Raw genomic sequence first — 26,826 nt, forward strand, 5'->3', positions numbered from 1 at the left:
GGTTTGTGTCATTATGTTATACTCTCCATGTGAGATGCTTTGAGGTATCAGCATTCAGTCAATTACGCTTTAGGTCTGGTCCTTTGCCATTGAACTAAATGAGTGGTTATTTATCCGAGGTGCTATGAAGATTCTGTTTGGATCTTAGGTGAAAGTGGTTAAATGGTTGAAAGTTTGGATTGATGGCTCGCATTACAATGTTAATTTCAGAGTCATTGATGTATGAGTTGTGCGGACTGTGCTAAAGATTATGTCTTTTAGATACCGTTCGTTACATTTTGTGTCAACTTAACCATCTACAGGTGTACGCACATTTCCATACCTCACTAAATTCCCATTTGAGATATTTATACGCTCTAATATCACCTTTAGAGACTAATTATTTGGGACTTCGTATACCCCAATGAAGATGGTCCCTATTTATCTACCTCTTGGTAGAATTATGTGGTGCTAAATATTTACTTGAAGTATGGGTATTAATTGGGTTACGTGCTAAATGTTGACCAAGTCACTGTACTCATATTCCAGGTGGTCTTCTATTCATGTCATGTTCACATCTCAGGTTATTGTGACAGGTATACAGCAGATATATATATATATATGGTGGGCTTTACCATGGTTTGTATTCAATGCTGAAAAATTGGTCTTCATGGTGTTATTTGTTATTCAGCTATCAATCATATGTAATATGTGTGAATATCCTATACTTTATATTGTGATGAATACAAAACCGTATTATATATTATGTTAGATATTTTAGGCTTTCAGCTTTCGGTCAATGCTACTTCAGCCATATTTGGTCATTTGCTATTGATTCGAAGGTTTGGTTGTTTATTTGAAGCCATGAGGATTTAATACCAATGTTTTCGTGGTGTTCATGAAGGTTGCTAGATAAGTTATTGTACCTTGGAGCGCCTACGTGGCTTACAATAGCGGATTGTTTTATGGTGATCGATACTCAATTTTAAAGTTGAAGATCAGTCTGATTCTACGGTTTTGACTGTCTATGGGTACAAGATAGTTTCCAAGTATATGGTATTCACCTCCATGACTCCATCTCTTGACAGCTGTTCTATTGTTATATTGACTACAAGATGCTGGGTTCAGTGAAACCAGCTGAACATGTGCCTTTTTGGACATTTACAGGTCAAGGGTGTACTTTTTTAACTTCAGGTGGATTAAACTTCAATGCTCAAAGGAATACTTAAAGTATATTAAGTAATTTTACATTAGGTCTGCTAGCTTTCGCTGTTTGAATAACGGGTTATTCCTATAAGCTGTTGTGGTGTCGTCAATTACAGTGAATTCTTGATTCCCCAATTTTTGTGTTATCATCATCTTTAAATTGGATTAAAAGCTTTGAAATAAGTTCATAAGCCCTATTTTGATTGAAAGTTATACATCGGTTGGCGATTTTACAGAAAGGTATTGCAGCTGGGTTAAGATAATAAAAACAGAGTTAATTTTGTAACGTTGGTTGTTGATAAATCACAGGCCCATTTTGTGTTCATCACAAAGTTGTGTATCAGTTTGACCTTTACTGGAGTTCTTTATGAACGCTAAGAAGCTTATATGTGAATCACATAAGGTGACCATGCTATTATTCTAGCCCATTTGGGTGAAGAGCTAGTGATAACGGTGTTTTTGCTCTACTTTTGCAGCTTCAAATATGAATTATAAACGAAATGTAACGCGCAGAGGCATATTGGTGAAAATATACTATATTTTTGGTGTGTTATTAAAGCGGTTGTATTAGCTGGCGTGATTATAAACATATTCTTGAATATTGTGTTTGTTTAATTCGGGTCTGTCTTCATCCTTAAAGGCATTCAATCTAGCTCAGAATATAATGATGATCGACAGATTTTTTTGAAATTGTGTAAAAGGTGTTGACACTAATGAGTGTTTAATATGCTTTTCTTTGACATCGAATACGTTGATATTTGGTATCTCTTCATGGAAATCTGAGAAACATGAGTTTGTTCTTACTCGAGGTGATGTGCCGTGAACCTTTGATTCGTTCTCCCTATTGCACCATTTGTACTTTCTTTGATAAGAAAAGTTGAAGACCTTAAATCATATTCCTTTAATTTTAAATTGATCATGGGTTCTTCGATTCCTGTTAATGAATTAGTTTCCAAATGATTCGTCGGAGTTTGAAAGACTTTAATATACACCAGGTAATTTGGTAAGTATTGATAAATTAGTACGCCGTTATACTGATACTTGAATAGTTACAAGAATATTGATATGAATAGAGTATTGTTTTGTACTAATGCGCATGACTACTTAACTATTTACCCTCTACATCTTATTCGATGAGAAGCTGAGAAATCGCGGTCATTTTTACCACAATTAGGATTAAGAATTTAACCTATACCCAACTTTGTGAGCGAAGCGAGCAACTGAAATCTTTGATTTCATTCATATATATCAATCAATATTGAATGTTTTTTAAGGTACTATATTAATACGTACCGTCACTTGAATTGAAGTATAGATTTTTGTCAGTCAAAGGTGTGATTTTGAAACGTCTACACTTTTCCTGTTATCTCAGATGACGTTTTGAGGTTAATTTAAAACCTCTGAGAAGTTAGAAGTTAGAACCTCAACTGGGAGAAAGACAAAGTAATATCCACTGTTATTTGTTTTGGGGTGCAGTTTAATTAATTGCATTATCTTGAAACCATCAACAAATGACCATGTCATGATGGATGATGTCAGTTAATTCTTACACCTGTTTTGAACTTCATAACAGAGATTGAGGAATTGGAACTTAGAGATAATCAAAATACTTTAAAAAAGCTAATATTAAGCTGATGGACCATATGGTGGTATTGAATCATGAATTAGGCACGTTTTCCTATGACCACATATTTGTTTGATCTTGTTATACTGAAGGATCATTAATTATAATTTATGAACATCTTCTTTTTGAACAATTTCACAAAACTCTAGACTAGAACATGAACATTCATGACATATAAACTATATAATTTCGAAATGATGATTAATTGGTAGCATTTTTATAGAGAACTATAAGCAATTATCAATGATATATTATGATCCAGATGCAACCATGCCTCATTGATTCGTATCAAAGATCTAGTGGATTAATTCTACACTAGGCTCATTGTTTAACGTGCTGTGTTCAAGAACTTCTATTTGAAGTTGAGCAACAAATACACAGATAATAAAATCCATTTTGAAGTCAATTATTTGATCATACGTTATTGTAACCGATAACATAATTGATTGCAATATTAGCCGGTCATTATAATATACGTCGAACCTATATACTAGTACCAAAAACAAACCAGTGAATTATACCGATCAATTAGATACTTTATCATCTTTAAATCAATAAGTACATAAATATATATATAATTTGATCAATAGCTTTCATATCGCTAATATTTTGATGACAATATTATAATGATCCTAGAGTAACTCAGCTTAGCTTTAATTGAGTATAGAACATCCATTTGTACCCAAAACTTTATAGTCCGAAAGCCGCTTACATGTAATATTCATGAGCGGTTGAGAACTATTACACTCAGTGTAACGATAGTAAAGACAAAAGTGATCCCTTTCCTCATTATAACATTGGCCCTTTATGTAATATATAGTATAAACCCAAGACGACAATGAATGATTCATGGCTATTAATTCAAAACTTTTGAGGAATCATGAATCATGCTCGAATCGAAGGTGTCCGATCGATTTGTTATTGCAAATTTCCATAAGCTCTGATTGATTAAATATTTATATAGTCATGTGAATCGTATTTTTAGTGTTAAAGGTTAAAGGATCGGTTTTGAGTTCTATATAAGATCATATTATTCAAGCTTTAGATCGAGTTAATTATACCTTTAGAATTTCCGCGCTCAATTACTGTTCTTCGGGTACTCGGTACTCGGGTACAAAAATTAGAGAGAATTGGGGTCCGGAATTATCACTACCGCACTTTAACAATATGATCTCAACTTTTCAAGTACTTAACACTAGTACAGCACTTCTTCATTAACAAGGAAACCTTTGATACATGAAATGCCCCTATTGAGCGGATTATAATCAAATATACAGCTATATTTCGGTACTGGGTATTCAGGTAATAATTCTTCGAGCTATAGTTCGTATGCTATTCTTGTCTAAGTACGTAGAGTTATAACTAGTTATAACATAGTTGCAAGATCAGTTAGAAATTTTTCATGCAACTAATCAAGACGTGATAAGAAAATTTTGCAGCATCAAATTTCTAGCTTAAAGGTCCATGAGTTATACAACTTGATCATGAACTAGCTCAAACGAATATTGTGTATATGATCACATGGTTAAACTAGATCTCCAAGATAAACGTTTTTGATATTCAGTGTAGTATTATATCATATCTACCTGTCAGTTTAACCTTGCTTTGGCTATGACATCTATTTCGTTGCTTTGAAGAGATTGCGATGATTAATTTTCATGATTTTGATGTACTATGATGAATCTCCGGATGACGCGCAAGATTAGTCAGTGGAGGTTTAAGAGGAGGAGAGAAAGAACATATAGAACTATAGTAAAGTAGTTGTGGTTGTGTGTACTATTGTTTAAGAGATGGATGGACTACAATCCTGATCTCAATAGCTCAAGATCCTTACAAATCTCTTCAAATCTTCACCGTTTGATTAGGGATTCTCTGGGGTTCTAGAAGGAAGTTTGCACTTTGTATGGTGATGCTTTTCGGTTCGCGCCACACGTAAGTAAGTTATAAGTCATCCACAAAAGCAATTACAAAGCAGATAAGAATTTGTTAAAACCTTATGGAGACAGCTCCTGGAAAATTGGGAAAGTATATAAAGAGATGAGTTTGCCTCCCAATTTTTTAAATCTTTCTTCTTGTTTATTCATATAATCCATACATTATTGAAATCAATAAGTTAAAGAACAAATACAATTAAGATCACAATGCCATTAGTTATCAATACCGCTCCAGTTGAATTAACAACCACTGAAGGTTATGAAGAATTTATCAAATCACCATTATGTAATGAACATTCAACTATTTTCCCAGATGAATCAAGTGATGAAGGTTACGTCTATGTTGACAATGAAATAGTTGCTGTTGTTAGAGGTGAAGCTAGAGATTCATTATTCAGTTATACAAAATCAAATATTGCAAGAAATGATGCTGAAGCTGTTGCTCTGAAAACCAATTAAGTTAAACAGGGCGCTTGACTGATTATATTATGCATCATTTATTTATTAAGTATTAGAAGATTATTAGAGCCATAGTGCTTTCCAAAGATGCTGGTTTCTTTGCATGGTCGATGTTGAGGGATTCAAGTTTTAGATTCAAAATCATCCATCCTTTATTCAATTGTTGATGCTATTTATTTTTTTATGATTATACCAATTTCTACGAGTTTATGTTATTACTTTACAGCACAGTTTTGACTTCAACACCATGTTTTCATGTTACGATTTCCAAGATGATCAATTATATACCAAATGCTTTTTGTTTATGATGGGTATGGTGTTTTTGAATTCAATAGCACCAATTGGGTAAACCATGGTTTATGTTTTTAGGTTTCATTTTGTTTTTAGATTAAGGGTTTTAGTTTTATAGGTTAATTTAAAATAGTCATTCGTTTGCATTTTTAGATATTTTGGAGTAGAATTATATTACGAAGCGACGTACAATAAGTTCTAACGCATTTGTATAACTTTGCTGCTATATAATTTGTTGGTTTATCCTTGATGAGATGAGATTAAGGTCCAGATCATCATATCAAAGCATTGTTAAATAATAATCACACTAAACAAGCGAAGTAGCATATCTTGCTAAATTACCTTTCAACTGATTCATGTGTCATAACCATTGATTAGGTTTTAATATTTTGGATAGAACAGCCTGGCCATCAAGGGTGCAACCAATTTAACACATAGAGCAACATGTGATAATTACCTTCTGTAACACACCAGTACACTTTTAGATCAGTCTAATTACTGACACTGATTAGTCAATCTACAATAGCCTTTCATGAGATTCTCGCGTTTAATCGGGTTATTACGTTATTACTCCAGGTTACATAATCCCTATATAACCAAAAATTAATCGATTACATGCGGGCCTTGTTTGAACGTTTGAACTTGTTATAGTATTTATAAGACAAGAAAGATATCTAATTTCATCAATTCAACTAATCATTATTAGTGATTCAACCTTGAGAAGCCAATACATACCACACAAAGATAACCATGTCATCACTTTTAGATTATACTCCATTGGAAGAGATCCCAAAACACGTTAACGCATTAAAGAAATCATTCCGTCAGCAAAAGACAAGTTCAATTGAATTTCGTTTAAATCAATTACGTGCTTTATACTATGCTATCAAAGATAATGAAGATGTTATTATTAAAGCTATTCAAAAAGACTTGAACAAATCTGAATCTGAAACTCAATTAACAGAACTTGCTGTTACTTATGGTGATATTTTAAGTTTAATCAAAGAATTACCAACATTAACTAAACCAAAAAATGCAAAAGGTACAAATTTCTTATTTAAACCAAGTTCTCCAAAAATTGAAAAAATTCCATTAGGTACAGTATTAATCATTGCACCTTTTAATTTCCCAATTAATTTAACTTTACAACCATTAATTGGATCTATTGCTGGTGGTAATACTACAGTTTTAAAGCAATCTGAACAAATTCCAAATACTTCTCAAGTTTTAACTGAAATTCTTACTGATGCTTTAGATCCATCTATTTTCCGTGCTATTAATGGTGCAGTACCAGAAACAAATGTTTTATTGGAACAAAAATTTGATAAAATCTTCTTCACAGGTTCTCCAACAGTGGGTAAAATCATTGCACGTAAGGCAGCTGAACAATTAACACCAGTTGTTTTAGAACTTGGTGGTAAATCTCCAAGTTTTGTTACAAAATCAGTAAAGGGAAATATTGATGCTGTTGCTAAAAGAATTTTATTTTCAAAATTTACAAATGCAGGTCAAATTTGTGTTGCAACTGATCATATCCTGGTTGATGCTTCAATTCATGATGAATTGGTAATTGCATTGAAAAAAGCCGTTGATGAGTTATATCCAGCTGATGTGAAAACATTTGGTAAATTAGTCAATGACAATGCTTGGGAAAGAGTTATTGGTCTTGTTAAGAAGACAAATGGTGATATTATTCATGGTGATTTATCACTTGCAAACAAACAAGAAAGATTCGTCCCACCAATTATTGTTGATAATGTTTCATTCAATGATTCATTATATAGTGAAGAGATTTTCGGTCCAGTATTACCAATAATCAAATATACTAATTTAGATGATACAATTGATCAAGTTATAACAAATCATGATACTCCATTAGCTTTATACATATATTCTAAAGATAAAAAGGAAATTAAATATATATCATCTCAAATAAGATCTGGTGCTTTATCTATTAATGATAGTATGATTCATGTTGGATTATCAAATATTCCATTTGGTGGTATTGGTAATTCAGGTTATGGTAATTATCATGGACAATGGTCATTTGATGCATTTACTCATGAAAGAGCTCAATTGAGTAATCCATATTGGACTGAAATATTATTTGATGCCAAATATCCACCAGTTAGTAATTTTGATTTAGCAAAGAGTAAATTCTTTTTAATTCCAACTCCAACTTTTGGTAGAACTGGAAGAGTTAGAGATCATAATTATGGATTAGCCATCATCACTATATTGATTGGATTGATCGGTTTAGCTGTTGGATTTTTTGAAAAAAGACAATAGAGTTGATCTCTATAATGTTTGAACCCATATTAGGTATTATGATTATTGTTATTATTCTTTATGTATTTGTTGAATTAACGATGTGAGTTCATAATTATTTTAAATTCTCATCAATATGATTTAATTGTTGTTTTAATTTTTCTTCACCAGCCCATGTAGCCTTTTTATTAATATTAATTGGTAATATTGTTATACCATTATCATCGGTTTTACCAATTCTATCATCAAGATGTTTAATTTCTTTCTTTAGGTTAATTGAAGCAAATTCTAAATCTGAATAAAATTCTTTAATATCCTTCTGATAATCTTCTTTGACTTTTGCAAGCTCATTTTTATTTGAAGCATTCTTCTTTAATTGTGTAAGGTTGAATAAAGCAGATGAAGAATGATTTAAAACTGATACTAATTTCTAGATCACCAGTTAGTAATTGATCTAAATACTTGTAAATTATGGTAATGTAAACAAACAACTCACAGCATCGATTTCATGTAAGGCATCTAGTCTATCTTGGACAAATTGATGTTGTTCGTCTGGCATTCTGGAAATCTTTCTTAAGGTTAGTGACTCTTTACTGATCAATTGATCTAAATATGACACAATTCAAGCGCATGTAATCATCAACATTTACACGTACAATCTTATCGGTATCTATGGAGCTCTCGAGCACGATTCAGTCTGTCATGGTCAACGTGCCATGAACTTCGCGGATAATGTCTGGATGGACAATCATGAAAGACAGTCACAACTTGATGAAGGGTGATGTTCGGGTGTATACACCGGTGCTGAAAAGTACTGAGAGCGCTAACATTCATCTGTGTAAACGTGGTACCTAAATAATAGTAATTTTTCAAATTTTCAAAATTTCTGAAATCGATTATCGATGGGAAAATTAAAAAAAGCGGTTAGCGACACACCACAGTGAAGGAAAAATACTCACCAACACCATAGTCTGAAAAATTTATCTTCATCAACATACTTGTATTTACTTTGAACATTTGAAGAGGATCATCAAACATTTCATTAACAATGTCTACCAAAGAAGTTCTTGTCTTAAGAGGATCATTAGAAGGTCACAACGGTTGGGTTACCTCATTAGCTACCACCCCAGCTCAACCAGATTTATTATTATCAGCTTCCCGTGATAAAACTTTAATCACCTGGCAATTAACCCGTGATGATCAACAATATGGTGTCCCAAAGAAATCATTAAAAGGTCATTCACACATTGTCCAAGATGCTGTCATCTCCCCAGATGGTTTATTCGCTTTATCTGCTTCATGGGATAAAACTTTAAGATTATGGAACTTACAATCTGGTGAATGTTCCCAAAGATTTGTTGGTCACAGTGGTGATGTTTTATCAGTCTCAATTGCTAAAAACTCAAGACAAATTGTCTCTGCTTCAAGAGATAAAACCGTTAAAGTCTGGAACACCATTGGTAAATGTATGTCCACTTTAGTTGGTCACTCTGACTGGGTTTCATCAGTTAGATTCTCCCCAGATGATGCTCCAACTGTTATCTCAGCTGGTTGGGATAAATTAGTTAAAGTAAGTTTTTTTGATTTGAATTCATTGAACAATTTAGGAAGAAATATTGAATTCGTTTTCTCAAGATTTTGATTAGATGATGTTACATATATTTGCTACTTCGGACGAGGCTATCTACCTCGAATGAGACATATTTTAATCACCAAGATCTCTGATAATTCATCAAAGTTTTGAGTTTAGAATTCAGGATTTTTTTCTACTTTAATATTGTTCAATTATGGCTTTAATATGAATTTTTATACTAACAAGTTACTTTTAGTCATGGGATTTATCAAACTACCAATTAACTGCTGATTACATTGGTCACACCGGTTACGTTTCAACCATCACTATCTCCCCAGATGGAACTTTAGTTGCTTCAGCTGGTAAAGATGGTCAAATCATCTTATGGGATTTGAACACCCAAAAAACTTTATACACCTTAAACGCTGGTGATGAAGTTCACGCTTTAGCTTTCTCTCCAAACAGATACTGGTTAACCGCTGCTACTGCTTCATCCATCAAAGTTTTCAACTTGGAAGAACGTACCGTTGTTGATGAATTAAAACCAGAATTCGCTACCTCAGGTAAAGCTAGAGATCCAGAAGCTATCTCATTAGCTTGGTCCGCTGATGGTCAAAACTTATTCGCTGGTTACACTGATTCTATCATCCGTGTCTGGCAAGTCATGACCAGTAGTTAGATTGTTTAACTGACTATCGGTTGTATAATGAATAAAACAAACAAAAAGGATAAGATTTAATTTTGGATACCAATTTTTTTTTACTTTGTAGTTTTATATTTAGTCAATGTAAATATGCATTTGATGTGTTGTATAAATATGTATATATAAATGGTATTACTATATCTTGAGTTCAGTCTCACCTATTAGTTCCATAGCTTTAGCGTCACCTGAACTAACTTCTGGCATATTTAGAGCATCAGCAACACAAACCCATGGATTTCTAGCACCACCCCATTTTAGAACTGCATTTTTGAATTTTTCACCTTTAGTTCTATCTAATGGATTTGATGCAAATAAATGTAACCAAACTTTTGATGCGATTGCTCTATCTAATAAATATGAATAATATGAAGCTCCATAACCAAAGAGATGACCAAATCTACCTTGCCAGTTTGATTCTGGATCTGCAAGGATTTGTAATTCTTGTTCTAATTCATGATAAATATCAGTTGAATTGAATGTCTTAGATAAAACAACATTTGAATGTAAATATTGATCTAATAATGCCATTTTGATTTGTGAATATGATTCAGTATGTTTTAAATAATTATTTTCATTTTGAAAAGTTTCCAATAATTGTAATGGAATTGGTTCATCTGTAAGATAATGTCTCGAAAAAGTTTGAATAACTCTTGGATCTTTAGCAAAATGTTCCATTAAGACACTTGGTAATTCAACAAAATCTGTTGCACATCTTGTACCACTAATGTTATGTAACGAAGTTCTACCAAGCATTGAATGCATAGCATGACCCATTTCATGGAAAATAGTTTCCACATCATTTAATGATAATAAACATCTTCCAATACTTGGATTTTTTTCAAAATTACAAACTAATGAAATAACAGGTAATTGAAATTCTTCACCTGTGATTTTAGATTTCCCAGTTTGAACTAATTTTAAATCTTCAGCATCTTCATCTGAATATATTTTTCTAGAACAACAAACAGTGAAATGTGCTGGATTTGGTGTTTTACCCTTTCTTTGAAATAAATCACAATAGACAATACCAACAAGACCTTCTTTACTATCAATAACGTTCAATCTTCTAACATCATCTGACCAAATTTCACCTGATTGAACTTGACTTGGAATTAATTGAATACCATAAATGGAGTTGAATAAATTGGACAAACCTTGTAAAACAACACCCAATGAGAAGTATGAACTAATTTGTTCTGATGCACTTGATCTTTGATTTGTAGAGTACAAATGGGAATAATAATCTCTATCCCATGGTTTTAAATAATCAGCCACTTCGGTATTTGTTAATGATCTGGTATCACCTAATTCCTTTTGTTTTAAATTAGATAACAATCTGAGCTCTTGAATAGCATGAGGTTTAGTTTCTTCAGCTAATTTATTTAAAAAATTCATAACATGTTCTGGTGATTTAGCCATTTTTTCATCTAATTGATAAGCTGAGAAATTTGGTTTATGCATAATACGAGCCAAGACACCTCTATATTTTAACATTGTTTCTAATAATTGAACTTGATTTGTTGTTGTACTATGTAGTTCAACCCATATCTTCTTACGGACGTCTTCATCTTTACAATATCTCAGAATAACATGTGGTAAATAACCCCATGAAGGAACTTTATAATTGGTTCTTCTTAAATCTGTTGTTAAGTGACTGGTGATTGTTTTGTCTAAACCGGATAATTTTTCGGTTGGAATTTCTATGTAATCTTTATCAGTTTCACCAAGGCCATTTGTAAAATGTTGACCATAGATGGCAATTTGTTGTGAATATTCAATGAAATCATTTCTTGTATCAGGATCCATATTAATACCGGATTTTTCAAAATCAGCTAATAAAATTTGTCCAACTTGAACTTCTTCATGTGACAAATGTTTAACGATACTTTCATCTGTTAAAACTTTCTTTAAAATCAAATATAAATCAACATCTGTATTCAACACATTCATGAATTCAAACATTTCTTCATGAGCCTCTTGAGCAGCATTAATGAATGCTTTTTTAGGATGAACAACTCTAATAAACTCTGCAAGATCAATCACACGACATAAAACATCACTTAGTCTATCCAAATTTGTTATATAATTTCTTAAAGCTTCTGGGCTTTGATCATTTGTCATTTTATAAACAAGTTCTTTGGCCTTTATTAAAGAATCTTTACTAAATTCTTTCAAACCTGATGGTGATGTTAAATATGGATTCTGAAATAATCCTGAATTTTTACTAAATCTATTCAGAAATGGTATATTAGCCCCAACAGTGGCCTTGTCTTGCTTGTTGAACTTATTCCAAAACAAATCATCATCAAAGACCTTCTGTATAAGATCATTATTATTATTTATTGGTGATTCTGGGTCTATTTCATAGTTAAGGGATGTATTTGAAGAATGGTTCGGTATTATGGACTTGCGTTCAGCAGCACTGGTAGCTTGATTTAGATAAGGTTTTGAAGTGGCAAATGTCCTTAGCCTGACTGAGGAGCCCTTCAGCACAGAGCTTGAACGTAAGAGCCTCGTAAAATTCATCTGGTGTATACCTTTTTTATGTGACTTTCTAACTCAATAGATGGTAAATTCTGGGGTTCACTACCAATCAGACGATGTTGATATTGGATTTTCAAGATTTTGGTCAATTTTGAGTTTAGTCACCGCGAAATAATTTTAGTTGTGTCTTACATAAGCAAAAGATAGTTGTTTTATATAATAATCATTACATTTTATATACACGATATTGCTTATTTATGCTTGTTTAGTTGGATATCAAGTTCTATATCAGGTTGTTCACCTTTGTTTTCCAATAACTTTTTGATTCTTTCTTGTTCATACTCCTTTTGTGTGTTTTCTTTTTCTAATTTTTCAACTTCTTTACCCAATTTTTCCAATTCTCTTTCAGCTTCAACAACTAAATCATTAAATCCACTACCTTTAGCTCTTAATCTTGATTCACGTAACAAATTTTTAGCTGTATCTAGTTCACCTAAATGTAATTTAATAACACCTAAACCATATGTGGAAAGAGCAATAGATTCTTCAACGTTTTCTTCACGACGTAATTGAGCTGGTAATTGTTTAGAAAATGCTAAAACTGATTCATAACATTTCAAAGCCAAGTCAAGACAACTTTTTTTATTAAATCTTTCAGATGCAATTTTAGATTCTTCTAATTTTTGCTTTATAGCACGATATTCTTTAGCTTCAAATTCTTCGGCTTGTAAATACATTAATGAACCTAAATTAGCTTGTGACATTAAAATTTCACCTGGATCACAATCAGCATTTAACATCCATTCAGTGGTCGCAATTTTAGTGCGAACAGCAGATTGTAAATCACCAGTTGCTAATGAAATTGCAACATAAAGATCTCTTGCATTAAACAATTCATCACGGAAAGGCTCCCAAGCATCTCTGTTCTTTTCAATAACAACGATTTTCTCATCTTCACCAACTTTTAAAGAATCTTCTTTAATTGGATTTGAATATGGTGATTGTTGTTGTGAAACTTCTTGTAAAATTTGTTCTTTTTCTTCTTTAATCAATTTAGAAACTGTTTTACTTCTTTTAGCAACTTCTTCTTGAGCAATTAAGAAATGTGTCATTAATAACATCTTGGAAGCATATGGGTTACCTTTATTAAGTTCAACGATTTTAACAACAACTCTTAAATCTTTTTGAATGATATGAGGTCTTCTTGGAATTGGAATTTTACCTGGGGTAGTTAATGCATCTAAATAAGCTGAAGCTATTTCAGAATAAACCATCAAGGCATCTTGATTCATATTCAATCTTTCATACATTTCACCAACTTTTAATTGTATACCAGTGTATTCATCACTTAAAGGATCTAATTCAAATTTATCAGCTTCTTCTAAAGCTTCTAAATAATGCTTTAATGCAGTTTGGTAATCTTTCTCACCTTTATCCGATTCAGCCCATAGACCTTTTCTTAATATTTTTGCAACTGATTTTGGGAAGGTATGATGTGGCCAATAAACCCACCATGCACTGAGCCCTATAAGACCAATACCACCAAGAGTGGTAAGAATTATTTTTGACCAACTTCTTCTTCCATAATTTGATGCATGTTGTCTAGCATAATGTGATGAGAATCTTAAGCTAGGTCCTGTCTGTATTCTGGAAGTACAGAGTTGTCTCAGTATAGGAGCAGAACCTCTTAATTGACGACAACTTCTAAACATTCTATTCTGTTTTGAAGGTAGCTTATCGTATTATGCTATTCTTTTTACTTTAAACAATTTGCCTTTAAACTATATAGAACTCATCTCGAAAATCAAAGCAAGTAAAGTGACCCGTGTCGTAATGACAGTCACGTGTCACCGCTTTAAAAAATGTACATTATAGGCATATGGATATGTTTTAAAACTACAAGTAGCTCATTAAAGATGAAAGAGGACATTTATGAATATTAGGCTAAGAATGTTTCAATTTGAACTAAATTTCTGTCAAAATTACCAGTTTGATGGTGCTTATTGTCTATTGTTAAATTTAATCTATACCCGTACCACCCTGACAGAGCAAACCAACTTTCTAAGAGTATAAAAGTTGAAAAGAGTCCATCAATTGAACTGAATAAGTGTTTACATATTAAATCTTTAGCAGGCTTATAAAGATAGTTATAATTGTGTTATAGAGATGTGTGGAAGATATGCAATGTCACTTGTGAGTCGCATGATATATTATAATGTGATTTGGAATCGAATGTACTAACAACGTATTATTTTAAAGGGTTCAGGTGATTTAAACAATGCATTTGCCAAATATGATAATTTAAAAGTCAAAGATATCCGTGATTCTTCTAAACAAAATCCAACATATAACATGGCCCCGACTAAATATGCACCAATTTTTAGAAAAGATCATGATGGTGAATCTATAATTCAATATGCTACATGGGGATTAATCCCATTCTGGACCAAGAAAAAACAAGATGCAGATCAATCTAAAACTTTTAATGCTAGGAAAGAATCAGTAATATCAGGTCAAAAATTATGGGCACCAGTGCGTAAACATAGTCGTTGTGTTGTTCCAATCGAAGGCTATTATGAATGGTTACATAAACCAATAGGTCAATCTAAAAAAATTGAAAAGATACCATATTATCTACGTAGAAAAGATAAAAAGTTAATATTTTTAGCAGGATTATATGATAATGTTAATTATCAAGATACACCTGATGATAAATTCCAAAGTTTTACAATCATAACAGGTCCTGCACCAAAACAAACAAAATGGTTACATGAAAGAATGCCAATTGTATTAGAGCCTGGTACAAAAGAATGGGATTTATGGTTAGATAATACCAAAGAATGGGATGATTCACTAGGTAGTGCCTTGAAAGAGTATGGTAAAGATGACTTGGAATGGTTTGAAGTTTCAAAAGATGTTGGGAAAGTTAGTAATGATGGTGAATATTTAGTAAAACCTCTTAAAAAAGGTGGAATTGGAGATTTCTTTAGTAAGAATAAAAAACCTGAGACTAAGGAAGTAAAGAAGGAAGATGATGTGGAGAAGGATGAGAAACAAGGAGATGTTATTAATGGACTGAAAAACCAGAATGCCAATATTAAGGAAGAGAAGGAAGAAGTTAAGAGTGTTGAAGAAGATGAAGAATCAAAAAGTGATGTCAATGATGAAGAGCAATTGAAAAAAGAGCCTGGAAAAGATATTAGAGAAGACTCTGAGACAAAACATGGTACAAAGCGTGAAGCTACAGATGATTCTGATATAGGTTCTCGTGTTAGGCAACATCACAAAAAGATCAAAAATTAAGATCATAACAATATTGTATAACCAATTCGAATCATATTATTTATTTGTTGAAATCCCCTCTATGTAATCTTAAAACTTCAGCAACTAAATATAAACTACCACAAACAACAATTTCATTCCCAGGTTCAGCATGTTTAAAAGTTTTAGCAATTTCAGGTTCAATAATAACATTTTGAGTAATATCAGAAATTTGTTCTTTTAGATTATTTGGATCATTTGCCTGTATCCATGGCATTTGATCCACGGGACCAAATTTTGTAAATATAACTTTATCTTGTGGTTTAATTAATGGACATGATAATGATTTTAAATCTTTACCTTTTGTAACTGCAATAATAAAAGTTTTAGATGAATCTTTACCATATTTTGAATCTAAGAATGCACCTAATTGTTCCGCAGATTGACCATTATGTGCACCATCTAGTAACACTCTAACAGGATGTTCTTTTGGTGTATATTGTAAATAAATTGTTTGTAATCTTCCAGCCCATTGAACATTCTTGATACCTTTTATTATATTTTCATGATTAAATTGTAAAAAATTTGGATAATTTTTGTATAAGAATGGGAATAATAAATCTAAGATTTTTAAAGATATTGATAAATTTTGTAATTGATAATCACCTTGTAATGGTGAAATATTTCTATCAATAATACCCCAATTTGTTTGAATTTCATTTGATTTAGGATTTACTTCAAAAGAACGAGTTTCAAATTCATCACATTTATCCCGTATTACTTCTAATACATCTTTATGATTTGTTCCATCTATGACATTCGGTGTTAAAGCTTTAATAATTCCAGCTTTTTCATTAGCAATTTCTTTTAAAGTTGAACCCAAGATATTTTCATGATCCATACCAATTTTAGTTATACCAGTTATTAATACCCCCTTTTTAATGATTTTTAGATCATCATCAATATCAGCATTTGAAACAATATTTGTTGAATCTAATCTTCCACCAAGTCCAACTTCTAAAACAGCTAAATCAACTTTTTCCAATTTGAAAACTTGGAAAGCAATTGCAGTTAATATTTCAAATTCTGTAGCACCTATTTGAAATTTTGAATTTATTTCCAAGATTTGTTTTTCAATTTCCAAAAATTTATCCATTGGAACTGGAACATTATCTAATGTGATACAATCATTACGATCTAATAAATGTGGTGATGTAAATTTACCAATTTTGAAATTATTAATTGTATTTGAAACTAATATTGAAGATAAATATGCACAAACTGAACCTTTCCCATTGGTACCTGCGATATGGATGAAGTTTGATTTCAATTGTGGATTCCCTAGCTTTGTGAGCAGGGAAGAGATCTTGTTTAGTCCTAATTCAATTGGCATGATTGTTTAAATCTTTGAAGATTTGATTGAAGTTGTAGTATTGTTCAAGTTTTATTACATGGTAAATTTCCACCATAGTTAACATTGACACGCGCTATTTTGACAGTGTTTTTTTTTTGTTTTTGTTTTTGTTGAAGTGGATATTTTGGAATCTTTTGAATCAAATCGAGAAATTGAAAGTAAACGGTTAGAAAACATACAAGATCAATTCAATCAGAAAGGGAGTTTTGATACCACAGGTTAGGTTCAGTCTAGGAAGGTAAAGAGGTTTCTTGTGCTTTTGGTCTATTACTGTTGATTGAGAGAATAGAGGTTATTATCACGGTATTGTTTGGTGTTGTTCACGTTTCATTCCACCTGTCAATAAGATTTAAAAACATCAACACGTAATTTAAGATATAAAGATTCAATTATAGAGGGAAGCAAACAATCAAAATGTCATTAGAAAAGAAGATCAAAAAGATCTTTCAAGCACCAAGAAAAGGTATGTGATTCGGATAATCTTTGTTTATTATAATAGGGTACTAACAAATTTGGATATAGGTGAAACATATGAATTAAGAGCAGGTTTAGTATCACAATATGCATCTGAAAGAAAAGATTCCATCAAACAAGTCATTGCAGCAATGACTGTTGGTAAAGATGTTTCAGCATTATTTCCAGATGTTTTAAAAAACATTGCAACTCATGATTTAAAACAAAAAAAATTAGTTTATTTATATTTAATGAATTATGCTAAAACAAATCCAGAATTATGTATATTAGCTGTTAACACATTTGTCCAAGATACCGAGGATCCAAATCCTTTGGTTAGAGCATTAGCTATAAGAACAATGGGATGTATTAGAGTTGATAAGATTGTTGATTATATGGAAATTCCATTAAATAGAACTTTACAAGATGAAAATCCTTATGTTCGTAAAACTGCAGCAATTTGTGTTGCAAAATTATTTGATTTAAATAAAGAAATTTGTATTGAAAATGGATTTTTAGATAAATTGAAAAAATTAGTTGAAGATTCAAATCCAATGGTTGTGGCAAATTCAATTAGTGCATTAGCAGAAATTCATGAATCTGAACCTGATTTACAAGTGTTGAAAATTACTAAAGAAGTTTTAAAAAGATTTTTAATGGCATTAAATGAATGTACAGAATGGGGGAGAATTACTATATTAACTGCATTAAGTGATTATGAAACTGAAGATGGTAATGAATCAAGTCATATAATTGAAAGAGTTATCCCACAATTACAACATTCAAATCCATCAGTTGTATTATCTGCAGTTAAAGTTATTATAGTAAATGTTGAAAAAATTAAATCTGTTAATTTGGAAGAATATGAAACAATATTGAAAAAATTATCATCACCATTAGTTTCATTAGTTTCAACACCACCAGAAGTTCAATTTGTTACATTAAGAAATATTAGAATTATAATTGAAAAATATCCAAATATTTTAACAAATTATTTTAAAGTTTTCTTTGTTAGATATAATGATCCATTATATTTAAAATTAGAAAAAATTGAAATTATTGTAAGATTAGCAAATGAAACAAATGGAGGATTAATATTAAATGAATTAAAAGAATATGGTTATGAATTTGATGTTGAATTTGTTAAAAGAGCAGTTAGAGCAATTGGACAAATTGGTATTAAAATTTCCAAATTTGGTACAAAATCAAGTGAAATTTTAATTGGATTAATTAATGAACGTGAATTATATGATACAGTTACTATAACATTAAGAGATATATTAAGAGCATATCCAAAACAACAATCATCAATAATTATTCCAACACTGGTGCAAATTCAAGATCAATTAATTGATTCTGAAGCAATTGCAGCATATATTTGGATTTTAGGGGAATTTGAAAATGTTTTAAATTATGAAATTAAATTAACTGAATATGTTGAAAATTTTTTAGAATTAGATTCACAAATTCAATCATCATTAATTTATTCATTAGTTAAATTAAATGTCAAGACTGGAGAATTAAAATCATTATTAGCACAAATTTTTAATAAAGTTGATTTAATTGAAAATATTGAAATTAGAGATCAAATTTATTTATATTGGAGAATTTTATCATTAAATGATTCCCAAGAGTTGAAAAAATTAATTTTATTAAAATTAGACAAGATTGATAATACAATACCAAAATTTCAACCAGAATTATTAGAATTTTTATTAAAAGAAATTTCATCATTAAATTCAGTTTTCTTTACCACAGGTGTATCAAAGACTAAAAAGACAACACAAATTAAAAAAATTAAAGATATTCAATTAAATTTACAAAATGAAGAAAATTTATTAAATTTTGATGATGATGAAGGTATTTCAACTCCATCAGAAGATCAAATTGATGGAAATGGAGGATCAATTAATATATTGGATGAATTAAATGATTTATTTAGTTCTTCAAGTATCCAACCTCAACAACAACAACAGACACAACAAAATAATAGTGTATCAAAAGATTTATTAGATTTATTTTAATTTAAAAGTTAATACAAGAGATATATGAAATGAATTGGGAAATCATCGTAGAAGATCATTGATCAATGATAATCAATTGGGGTGGGTACTTAATATACATAATAGATCAATCTAGCCCACAACAGTATAACAGTATAACAATAACTTGTCAACGTTTAAACTAAATCTTGTAAATCCTGCATAAACGAGAATAATAACAATTGGCCAGTATAATCATCGTCTTACAATAGTCATTCATCATCATTAAATATACGAGATTATAATACTCAACGGCGAATAAAAGTATAAAAGGCTAAAAAGTGGTACTAGTCGAGAGAAGAAGTCAGAGAAGGATGGACAGAGTCATGTTGGATACAAGCTGATGGTACTTTGTTGTTAGTGGGTATAGTCAGTGGTCACTGGTCATTCAGGGTGTTACAATTACAATCATATGATACAATCTGATATCATATAATCTATATACTTCCAAAGCTATAATCAAATAGTCTTTTGATGTCCTGATGTCTTGATACTTCAGCCTTCTTAACTCTTTACTTTTTGACTTCTTCACTTCTTGACTTCTTGAACTTCTTGTACAGTTGAATGTTCACCAATCTTTGAACCGGAAGCCCGATAAGAGGGGATGGTGATTCAAGGACCCTAAAAGACCCTTTGTAATCTCTGTGTGTAGCCTCACCTTCTGCCTAGCCCTTCTGCCTAGCTCTTCCACACTCTGCCTAGCACTCTTATCACACACGGCATCACAAGTATCACAACCCCAGTCTGGTTTTGGTCCAAATGCGCTGATAAGATGACCATGAAAAATGAAAAAATGAAAACAGTAAACAGTAAGAAAAAGAGATCATCAAAGAGGGAAACACAAACACGATGGACCGGTGGAGTGTCAATGAGTGTACCAGTGGACCCTTAAGAAGTGATGATAACAATATGAATAGTCTATTTTATCTAAATTACTGTTGATCTATTGATAAATTGCACTGTTTATTGTTTATGCACTTATCTTTAAATTGTCTTCGTATTTCTTATCATTGATTATCAAATTTGAATTAAATCCCATCAAGTACTTATTTCACTTTCTTAAATGGATCTAATTGCGATCACCTTTTGATGCCTTTTATTCTCTTGGATTTGCCCTTTGATTAAACAGTTATAAATATAAATATACAAAACATTCCATCATTTATCATCTATATACTCATCTATTAAGAGTATAGGTAATATTCATAATGACAAATTCATTAGATAAAAAATCTTCACAACAAACATCACAAGATTTTTATTATAATGATGTTGAAAAAAATGGTTTTTCAAATGATCAACAAATAAATCAAATTAATGAATATTCAAATGGTGAATTAGATCCTGTTCAAAGTAATGTCTTGGGTGTTCAAGAAGGTTATCGTCTAAAGAAACATTTAAAAGCTCGTCATGTTTCCATGATTGCAATTGGTGGTGCTATTGGTACTGGTTTACTTATCGGTTCAGGGTCTGCTTTATCTTCATCAGGTCCTGCTCCATTATTTATTGGTTATACATTTGTTGGATTAATTGTTTATCAAGTTATGTGTTGTTTGGGTGAAATTGCAACTTATATCCCTCTTCCATCTGGGTTCAATGGTTATGCTGAACGTTATGCTGATCCTTCATTGGGGTTTGCAGTTGGTTGGTGTTATTTATTTAAATATTTAATTGTTACACCAAATCAAATTACTGCGGGTGCATTAGTTTTACAATATTGGGTTAGTCGAGATAAAGTTAATCCAGGTGTTTGGATAACAATATTCATTATAATTATATTGTTAATTAATATATTTGGTGTTAAAATTTTTGGTGAATTTGAATTTTGGTTATCATCATTAAAAGTTTTGATTGTCTTGGGGTTAATCATTTTATTATTTGTTATAATGCTTGGTGGTGGTCCAACTCATGATCGTTTAGGATTTAGATATTGGAATGAACCAGGTGCTTTCAAACCATTTAAAGGTATTGGAGGTGAAGACAAGGCAAAATTTGTTTCATTTGTTAATGTCTTAGTCACTGCTGTTTTTGCTTACTCAGGGACAGAATTAATTGGTGTTACTATATCAGAAGCTGCAAATCCAAGAAAATCTGTACCAAAGGCAATTAAATTAACATTTTATCGTATTATTGTTTTTTACGTTTGTTCTGTTTTATTATTAGGAATGTGTGTTCCATATAATGATCCATTATTAATCAATGCCTCTAAAGCATCAACATCTGCAAATGCTTCACCTTTTGTCGTTGCTATTAGAAATGCATCAATTGGGAAATTAGATCATGTTATTAATGGATGTATATTAATTTTCATCTTCAGTGCTGCTAATTCAGATTTATACATTGGTTCAAGAACTCTTTATGGTTTAGCATGTAATGGTAATGCACCAAAAATATTTGCTAAAACAAATAAATATGGTATTCCATCATATGCATTAGCTGTTTGTACTGCATTTTGTGGTTTGGCTTATATGGCTGTTTCTTCATCATCACAAGAAGTTTTCAGTCATTTTGTTAATGTTGTTTCAATTTTTGGGTTATTAACTTGGATTTCTATTTTATTAACACATATTGGATTTACAAGAGCTATGAAAGCCCAAGGGATCTCCAAAAAGACATTAGCTTATACTGCACCTTTCCAACCTTGGGGTACATATATTGCATTATTTTGGTGTATTGTCGTTTGTTTTATTAAAAATTTTACCGCATTTATTAATGGTTTCAATTACAAGAGTTTTATTACTGGATATATTGGTATTCCAGTTTATGTTATTGCTTATTTTGGTTATAAAATTATTAAAAAGGGTAAAATTCATAGACCTGAAGATGTTGATTTATTTACATTGAAAAATTTTATTGATGAAGAAGAAGAACAAGGTAAAATTGATGAAGCTGAACGTAAAGAACGTTTAAAAAATGGTAAAAAAGATTTATATTGGTTTTATGAAACTTTTATTGGTTGGTTATTCTAAAGATCATTATTGTTTTAGTAAAGCTGGCTTTTCTTGTATATTTAGATTTCATGTGTTTTTAATGATATAATAAATTTGTTTTTTAAGTGTGTTTTAATTAATTTGTAAAGCTTAATGTAAGTAAAAGGTTGATAAAGTTTGATGTTTGGGGTTTTATTTAAGCTTTGTTTCGTGCAACTTCTATTGTGATCATTAATTTTAATGATGTTAATTGCTATGTTTTGAAATATAAAAGATGAAGAAAATAACTATAAATTATATGAATATAATTATGTTAAAGAATGTTATGTTGAATATACTACCTCTATTGTGTCATAATTGTTCCCAATAACAAAGTTTGAGTTCAAATCGACATGCTACGTTTTAAAATTTGGTCAAATATTGTTTTATAAAAATTATTTTAGATCATTGGTGTAACGATTTGGAAGCTACTAACTATCACATTATCTTGTTTCTTTTCTTATAACTAATCCTTGAAAATACAACAATTGAAATATAGTTGATCAAGATTTATTTATAAACACTTAAATTTGATTCAGTGTATGATTTTTCTGTTTATGGATTGATAAAGTTCATTTCGAAATCATTACATCTGTTTCAATATACATTTTTTTTTGAAATTGAAATTGTAGAGTTGTATAGCCAGTACAGACTAATAGTTAAATGATTAAGCGCTGTGTTAAATAATCTACAAACCATCTTGAAGAATAATTAAAGAATCTATATGAATACCAACCATTTAATTGAGCTTAATAAACATCAAATTAAAATGATCAATTCATACGTATATTGATGGTAGCTAATTTGTAGCTCCTGATATCTGAATGTCATGATACAATTGATAATTTGAGAAACAATTCAACAACAACTTTTTAAATCTATTTAGTAGACTTATTGATGTTCTATAATTACTCCTTTGTTGTTTCATTCAAATCTGTTATTTGGTGAATGGTATCAAGAATAAGCAAACTTAATGCAATTAAGAAAAAGTATTTCCAAATATTTAAATATTATAAATCAGATGAACTTTAAAAGTTAGTTCATCCAGATTTTAATTTTCAAGAATTTATTGGTATATGGATCAAAATATCAATTAATTACAAAGGGAGGAGTGTTTAGATTTTACTTTTTCCCTCTTTATATACTTTTAAATTTTTCCTGATTTCAGGGGGGGCTAAATTCTAAAAGTATTTAAAAGAAATCACAGCTCTATTTATACTAGACATTTCGATACAGTGATCGCTTAAACAATTTGTGATAATACGCTACTACATTTACTTCACTTGTGATCATTATATTCATTATTATAACGTTGATTTCAATTATCTTTATTAAAGAATCAACCTATAAAATAAACGGATTTGACTTCTTCGATATAGATAAGTCTATAACTGGTTTAAATTAAGCCATTGATATTTCAATTAACAATGACAATACTATATTGAATTATCATAGTAGCTCAAAAGATGATGACTGGATTCTCAATATGGACATTACAATGATATGGAGTGTACATTATCCATTAAAAATTACAATGGTCTAAACTAGTTTTAATCATACAAAATTAGACGCAGAAAACTGTACGCCAATTATTTGATTTATTTTTGCTATCATATATATCATAAATATGTATATCTTTGATCTAGTTTATTGAATTATTGACATATCTTGTGAATAACCAAACAATTAATCATGAGTTAAGATGATGTTACTTGGGTTTTGATTAAGAATTCATTGTTATATCCCGATTAGGAATGCAATGAAAGACTTTAAAAACATATGCGTAGTGTATATCAATTGTGTATCATATTAACTATAGATGTCTAAAATTCTATATAAGGACTAGATATCCAACTTTTTTCTCAAGAGGGACGTTTAGAGGAATCACCTCGTTGTTCACGAATCTCATTGTTCCATGTCAGTTCTGATATTGAAAGTTCTTATGTCGACAATGTCATCTTCTACCATTTGTTCTAAATTTAATCATTCAAAACTCAGGTATCACAACATGAAGGGTGATCAGATGGCATATTTTGCATTTTGATCATACTTGAAGAGAAAAAGCTTGAAGATTTGAATAGCTTATAAATTTGATATGGAGTATGGTTTTCCTGTTTATGGATTGATAAAGTTCATTTCGAAATCATTACATCTGTTCAATACACAATTTTTTAGTCAAGCTGTTATTGATGATATTGTGAACGTGTAGATCTAATTAAGCGCTGTATCAAATACCTACAATCTACAATAAACTGAAGGAAATAATTAAAGAATTCATATGAATATCAACCATTCAATTGGAATTAATTAACTTCAAACTAGAATGATCAATTCATACATATATTAATTATGTTAACTAGTTTAATATAACCATCATTGTTATTATTGAACTGAAACAATGAGATTTTGTTGTTTGACATTACCGCCCAATTGAAATCAAGAGACGATGAACTGTCAATATACTCAGGAAGAATCTTTATTAAAGGTCTTATTATATTCTCCAAAATATGGATCAAGTAAAGTTCAAATGGTAGTTTTTACAAATTCTTGCCGGTTTTTATGAAAAATATTCAAAATACAAATTATTAAAGGGATTTTCATGAATTTATATTACGTTTTGTTTTCAGCGGTTAAAATGTTTTTAAAATAAAACGACCACAAACATGAATAAGTTTAATATAGTGGTGTGTCCCTTATCAATTCATAAAATGTGTCAAAATAATTAAAATGATTGGATTTAAGCAGTGAACTGAAGCTATAACGTTATAATATAATATTTCATGTTAATTCTTTGAATTGCTCTTGTAGTGAATATGCTCTTAAATTAGCTTAAAACGCATTTTGAAATTTTGACATTTTTGAACTTTTGTGAATTTGCAGTTAAAAAATTATTAAGAAGGTGTCTATTCAATTTTCAAAAAAAAAATGTCTAAAAAAAACATGTTTATATTACATTCACATGATACCTAGAAGCTCATTATTATCTATGAAGAAGTTGTAATATAACTTTACAGATATATTAGTTTAAGAGATATTATTAGTTAAAGAAATCATTGATTTATAGAAATTATTATATAATCAACCCTCGGATTAGGGTTTATTATTGAAGTGACTTTCAAACATTAATATTTAGAAATACTAGGAACTAGCCGGTACCGCTACAGAACTTACAGTATATGAACTCTAATTAGAGACTAGTCTTCTAGCTAGACTTTGATTTCTTGAGTGTTATAATTTATACTTTAATTTTGTGTATTAATAACGAAATCCGAGGGTCGAAAATTAATTTAGTTTATAACCGTTCACAAAAACACAAAAACACATTTCCGATGGATGATAATAAGTTCGATAAGTGCATAAAAGTTCGAGCTTTAGAGTTTAAGTATGCATAAGATGGCTTCTCCTGTAAACTTTTAATATATATTTGGTTTTGGGTATCAAATTTCGAAAACCAAATCCGAGGGTCAAAAATGAATTTAATTTAACCGTTCGCAAAAACACAAAAACATATTTAATCAAGAGTATCAAAGTTTGAACTTTGAAGTTCAAGTATGCATAATTCGACGTCTCCTGTAAACTTTATATATAAATGGTGATTAAACATAACCCCAGGTAAACTGAGCCAGCGTAAATTGTGGCACTAGGGTTAATTAAAATCAGTTTCATCGACCCTCGGAAATAATTATATCTGTCATCGAGAACGGGCAAACCAACAATATACTATAAGCTGTAGTACATAGTACATACATAACGAATAATTAAGGTGGGGTTTAAGTTTCTCAATAATTAGAAATTAAACATTGAATTTTATTTCCTTATACAATAGATTGAAGTCACAATTTTGCTCCTTTTAATTTATTCTCTACATACTTCATTTCAAAGGATATGTAATAGTTAAAGAAATTTAAATGTATTCATACAAATGATGTGCTTATATAATCATAAGAGCTGGGAATTATAATAAATTGGAATCACTTTTGTTTTAGAAGTTGAGCTCTAACTGTTATCGATGAACCTTAAACAGATTCAAATTGATTATATTCCGCAAAAGAAAAAGGATATAACAACTAACGACGACAATCACTGAGCTTGGTGTTGTCTAGATCTTAATACAGCTTCCAGAATCCATTACGACGATAGGCAAATAATTAATATGTACAATTAGT

At 30.5% G+C, this 26,826-nt stretch overlaps 10 protein-coding genes across 10 annotated transcripts; 6 read left to right on the forward strand and 4 right to left on the reverse strand.

Moving 5' to 3' along the window:
• Window positions 1–4,950: 4,950 nt before the first annotated feature.
• Window positions 4,951–5,202, forward strand: BN7_672 (uncharacterized protein; the record flags this gene model as incomplete). The annotated part of the gene is made up of 1 exon (XM_011278673.1): window positions 4,951–5,202. One exon carries the CDS (start codon window positions 4,951–4,953, stop codon window positions 5,200–5,202), a length of 252 nt encoding a protein of 83 aa, XP_011276975.1.
• A 1,041-nt stretch (window positions 5,203–6,243) lies between these two features.
• Window positions 6,244–7,782, forward strand: HFD1 (hexadecenal dehydrogenase; the record flags this gene model as incomplete). Its single annotated transcript, XM_011278674.1, has 1 exon — window positions 6,244–7,782. One exon carries the CDS (start codon window positions 6,244–6,246, stop codon window positions 7,780–7,782), a length of 1,539 nt encoding a protein of 512 aa, XP_011276976.1.
• Window positions 7,783–7,876: 94 nt separating this feature from the next.
• On the reverse strand, window positions 7,877–8,320 carry MED11 (Med11p; the record flags this gene model as incomplete). Its single annotated transcript, XM_011278675.1, has 2 exons — window positions 7,877–8,191; window positions 8,258–8,320. The coding sequence occupies 2 exons, from the start codon at window positions 8,318–8,320 to the stop codon at window positions 7,877–7,879; spliced, it is 378 nt and encodes a 125-aa protein (XP_011276977.1).
• A 489-nt stretch (window positions 8,321–8,809) lies between these two features.
• ASC1 (40S ribosomal protein RACK1) lies at window positions 8,810–10,013 on the forward strand (the record flags this gene model as incomplete). Its single annotated transcript, XM_011278676.1, has 2 exons — window positions 8,810–9,331; window positions 9,591–10,013. The coding sequence occupies 2 exons, from the start codon at window positions 8,810–8,812 to the stop codon at window positions 10,011–10,013; spliced, it is 945 nt and encodes a 314-aa protein (XP_011276978.1).
• A 159-nt stretch (window positions 10,014–10,172) lies between these two features.
• OCT1 (metalloendopeptidase) lies at window positions 10,173–12,563 on the reverse strand (the record flags this gene model as incomplete). The annotated part of the gene is made up of 1 exon (XM_011278677.1): window positions 10,173–12,563. One exon carries the CDS (start codon window positions 12,561–12,563, stop codon window positions 10,173–10,175), a length of 2,391 nt encoding a protein of 796 aa, XP_011276979.1.
• A 209-nt stretch (window positions 12,564–12,772) lies between these two features.
• On the reverse strand, window positions 12,773–14,233 carry BN7_677 (uncharacterized protein; the record flags this gene model as incomplete). Its single annotated transcript, XM_011278678.1, has 1 exon — window positions 12,773–14,233. One exon carries the CDS (start codon window positions 14,231–14,233, stop codon window positions 12,773–12,775), a length of 1,461 nt encoding a protein of 486 aa, XP_011276980.1.
• Window positions 14,234–14,873: 640 nt separating this feature from the next.
• Window positions 14,874–15,824, forward strand: BN7_678 (putative peptide hydrolase; the record flags this gene model as incomplete). The annotated part of the gene is made up of 1 exon (XM_011278679.1): window positions 14,874–15,824. The coding sequence occupies one exon, from the start codon at window positions 14,874–14,876 to the stop codon at window positions 15,822–15,824; it is 951 nt and encodes a 316-aa protein (XP_011276981.1).
• A 40-nt stretch (window positions 15,825–15,864) lies between these two features.
• Window positions 15,865–17,175, reverse strand: FOL3 (bifunctional folylpolyglutamate synthase/dihydrofolate synthase; the record flags this gene model as incomplete). Its single annotated transcript, XM_011278680.1, has 1 exon — window positions 15,865–17,175. One exon carries the CDS (start codon window positions 17,173–17,175, stop codon window positions 15,865–15,867), a length of 1,311 nt encoding a protein of 436 aa, XP_011276982.1.
• Window positions 17,176–17,610: 435 nt separating this feature from the next.
• APL2 (Apl2p) lies at window positions 17,611–19,673 on the forward strand (the record flags this gene model as incomplete). The annotated part of the gene is made up of 2 exons (XM_011278681.1): window positions 17,611–17,659; window positions 17,743–19,673. The coding sequence occupies 2 exons, from the start codon at window positions 17,611–17,613 to the stop codon at window positions 19,671–19,673; spliced, it is 1,980 nt and encodes a 659-aa protein (XP_011276983.1).
• A 1,226-nt stretch (window positions 19,674–20,899) lies between these two features.
• AGP1 (General amino acid permease) lies at window positions 20,900–22,660 on the forward strand (the record flags this gene model as incomplete). The annotated part of the gene is made up of 1 exon (XM_011278682.1): window positions 20,900–22,660. The coding sequence occupies one exon, from the start codon at window positions 20,900–20,902 to the stop codon at window positions 22,658–22,660; it is 1,761 nt and encodes a 586-aa protein (XP_011276984.1).
• Between the last annotated feature and the right edge of the window lie 4,166 nt (window positions 22,661–26,826).

The sequence above is a fragment of the Wickerhamomyces ciferrii genome, contig 00012, assembly GCF_000313485.1.
Source record: "Wickerhamomyces ciferrii WGS project CAIF00000000 data, strain NRRL Y-1031 F-60-10, contig 00012, whole genome shotgun sequence".
Taxonomy (NCBI): domain Eukaryota; kingdom Fungi; phylum Ascomycota; class Saccharomycetes; order Phaffomycetales; family Wickerhamomycetaceae; genus Hansenula; species Hansenula ciferrii.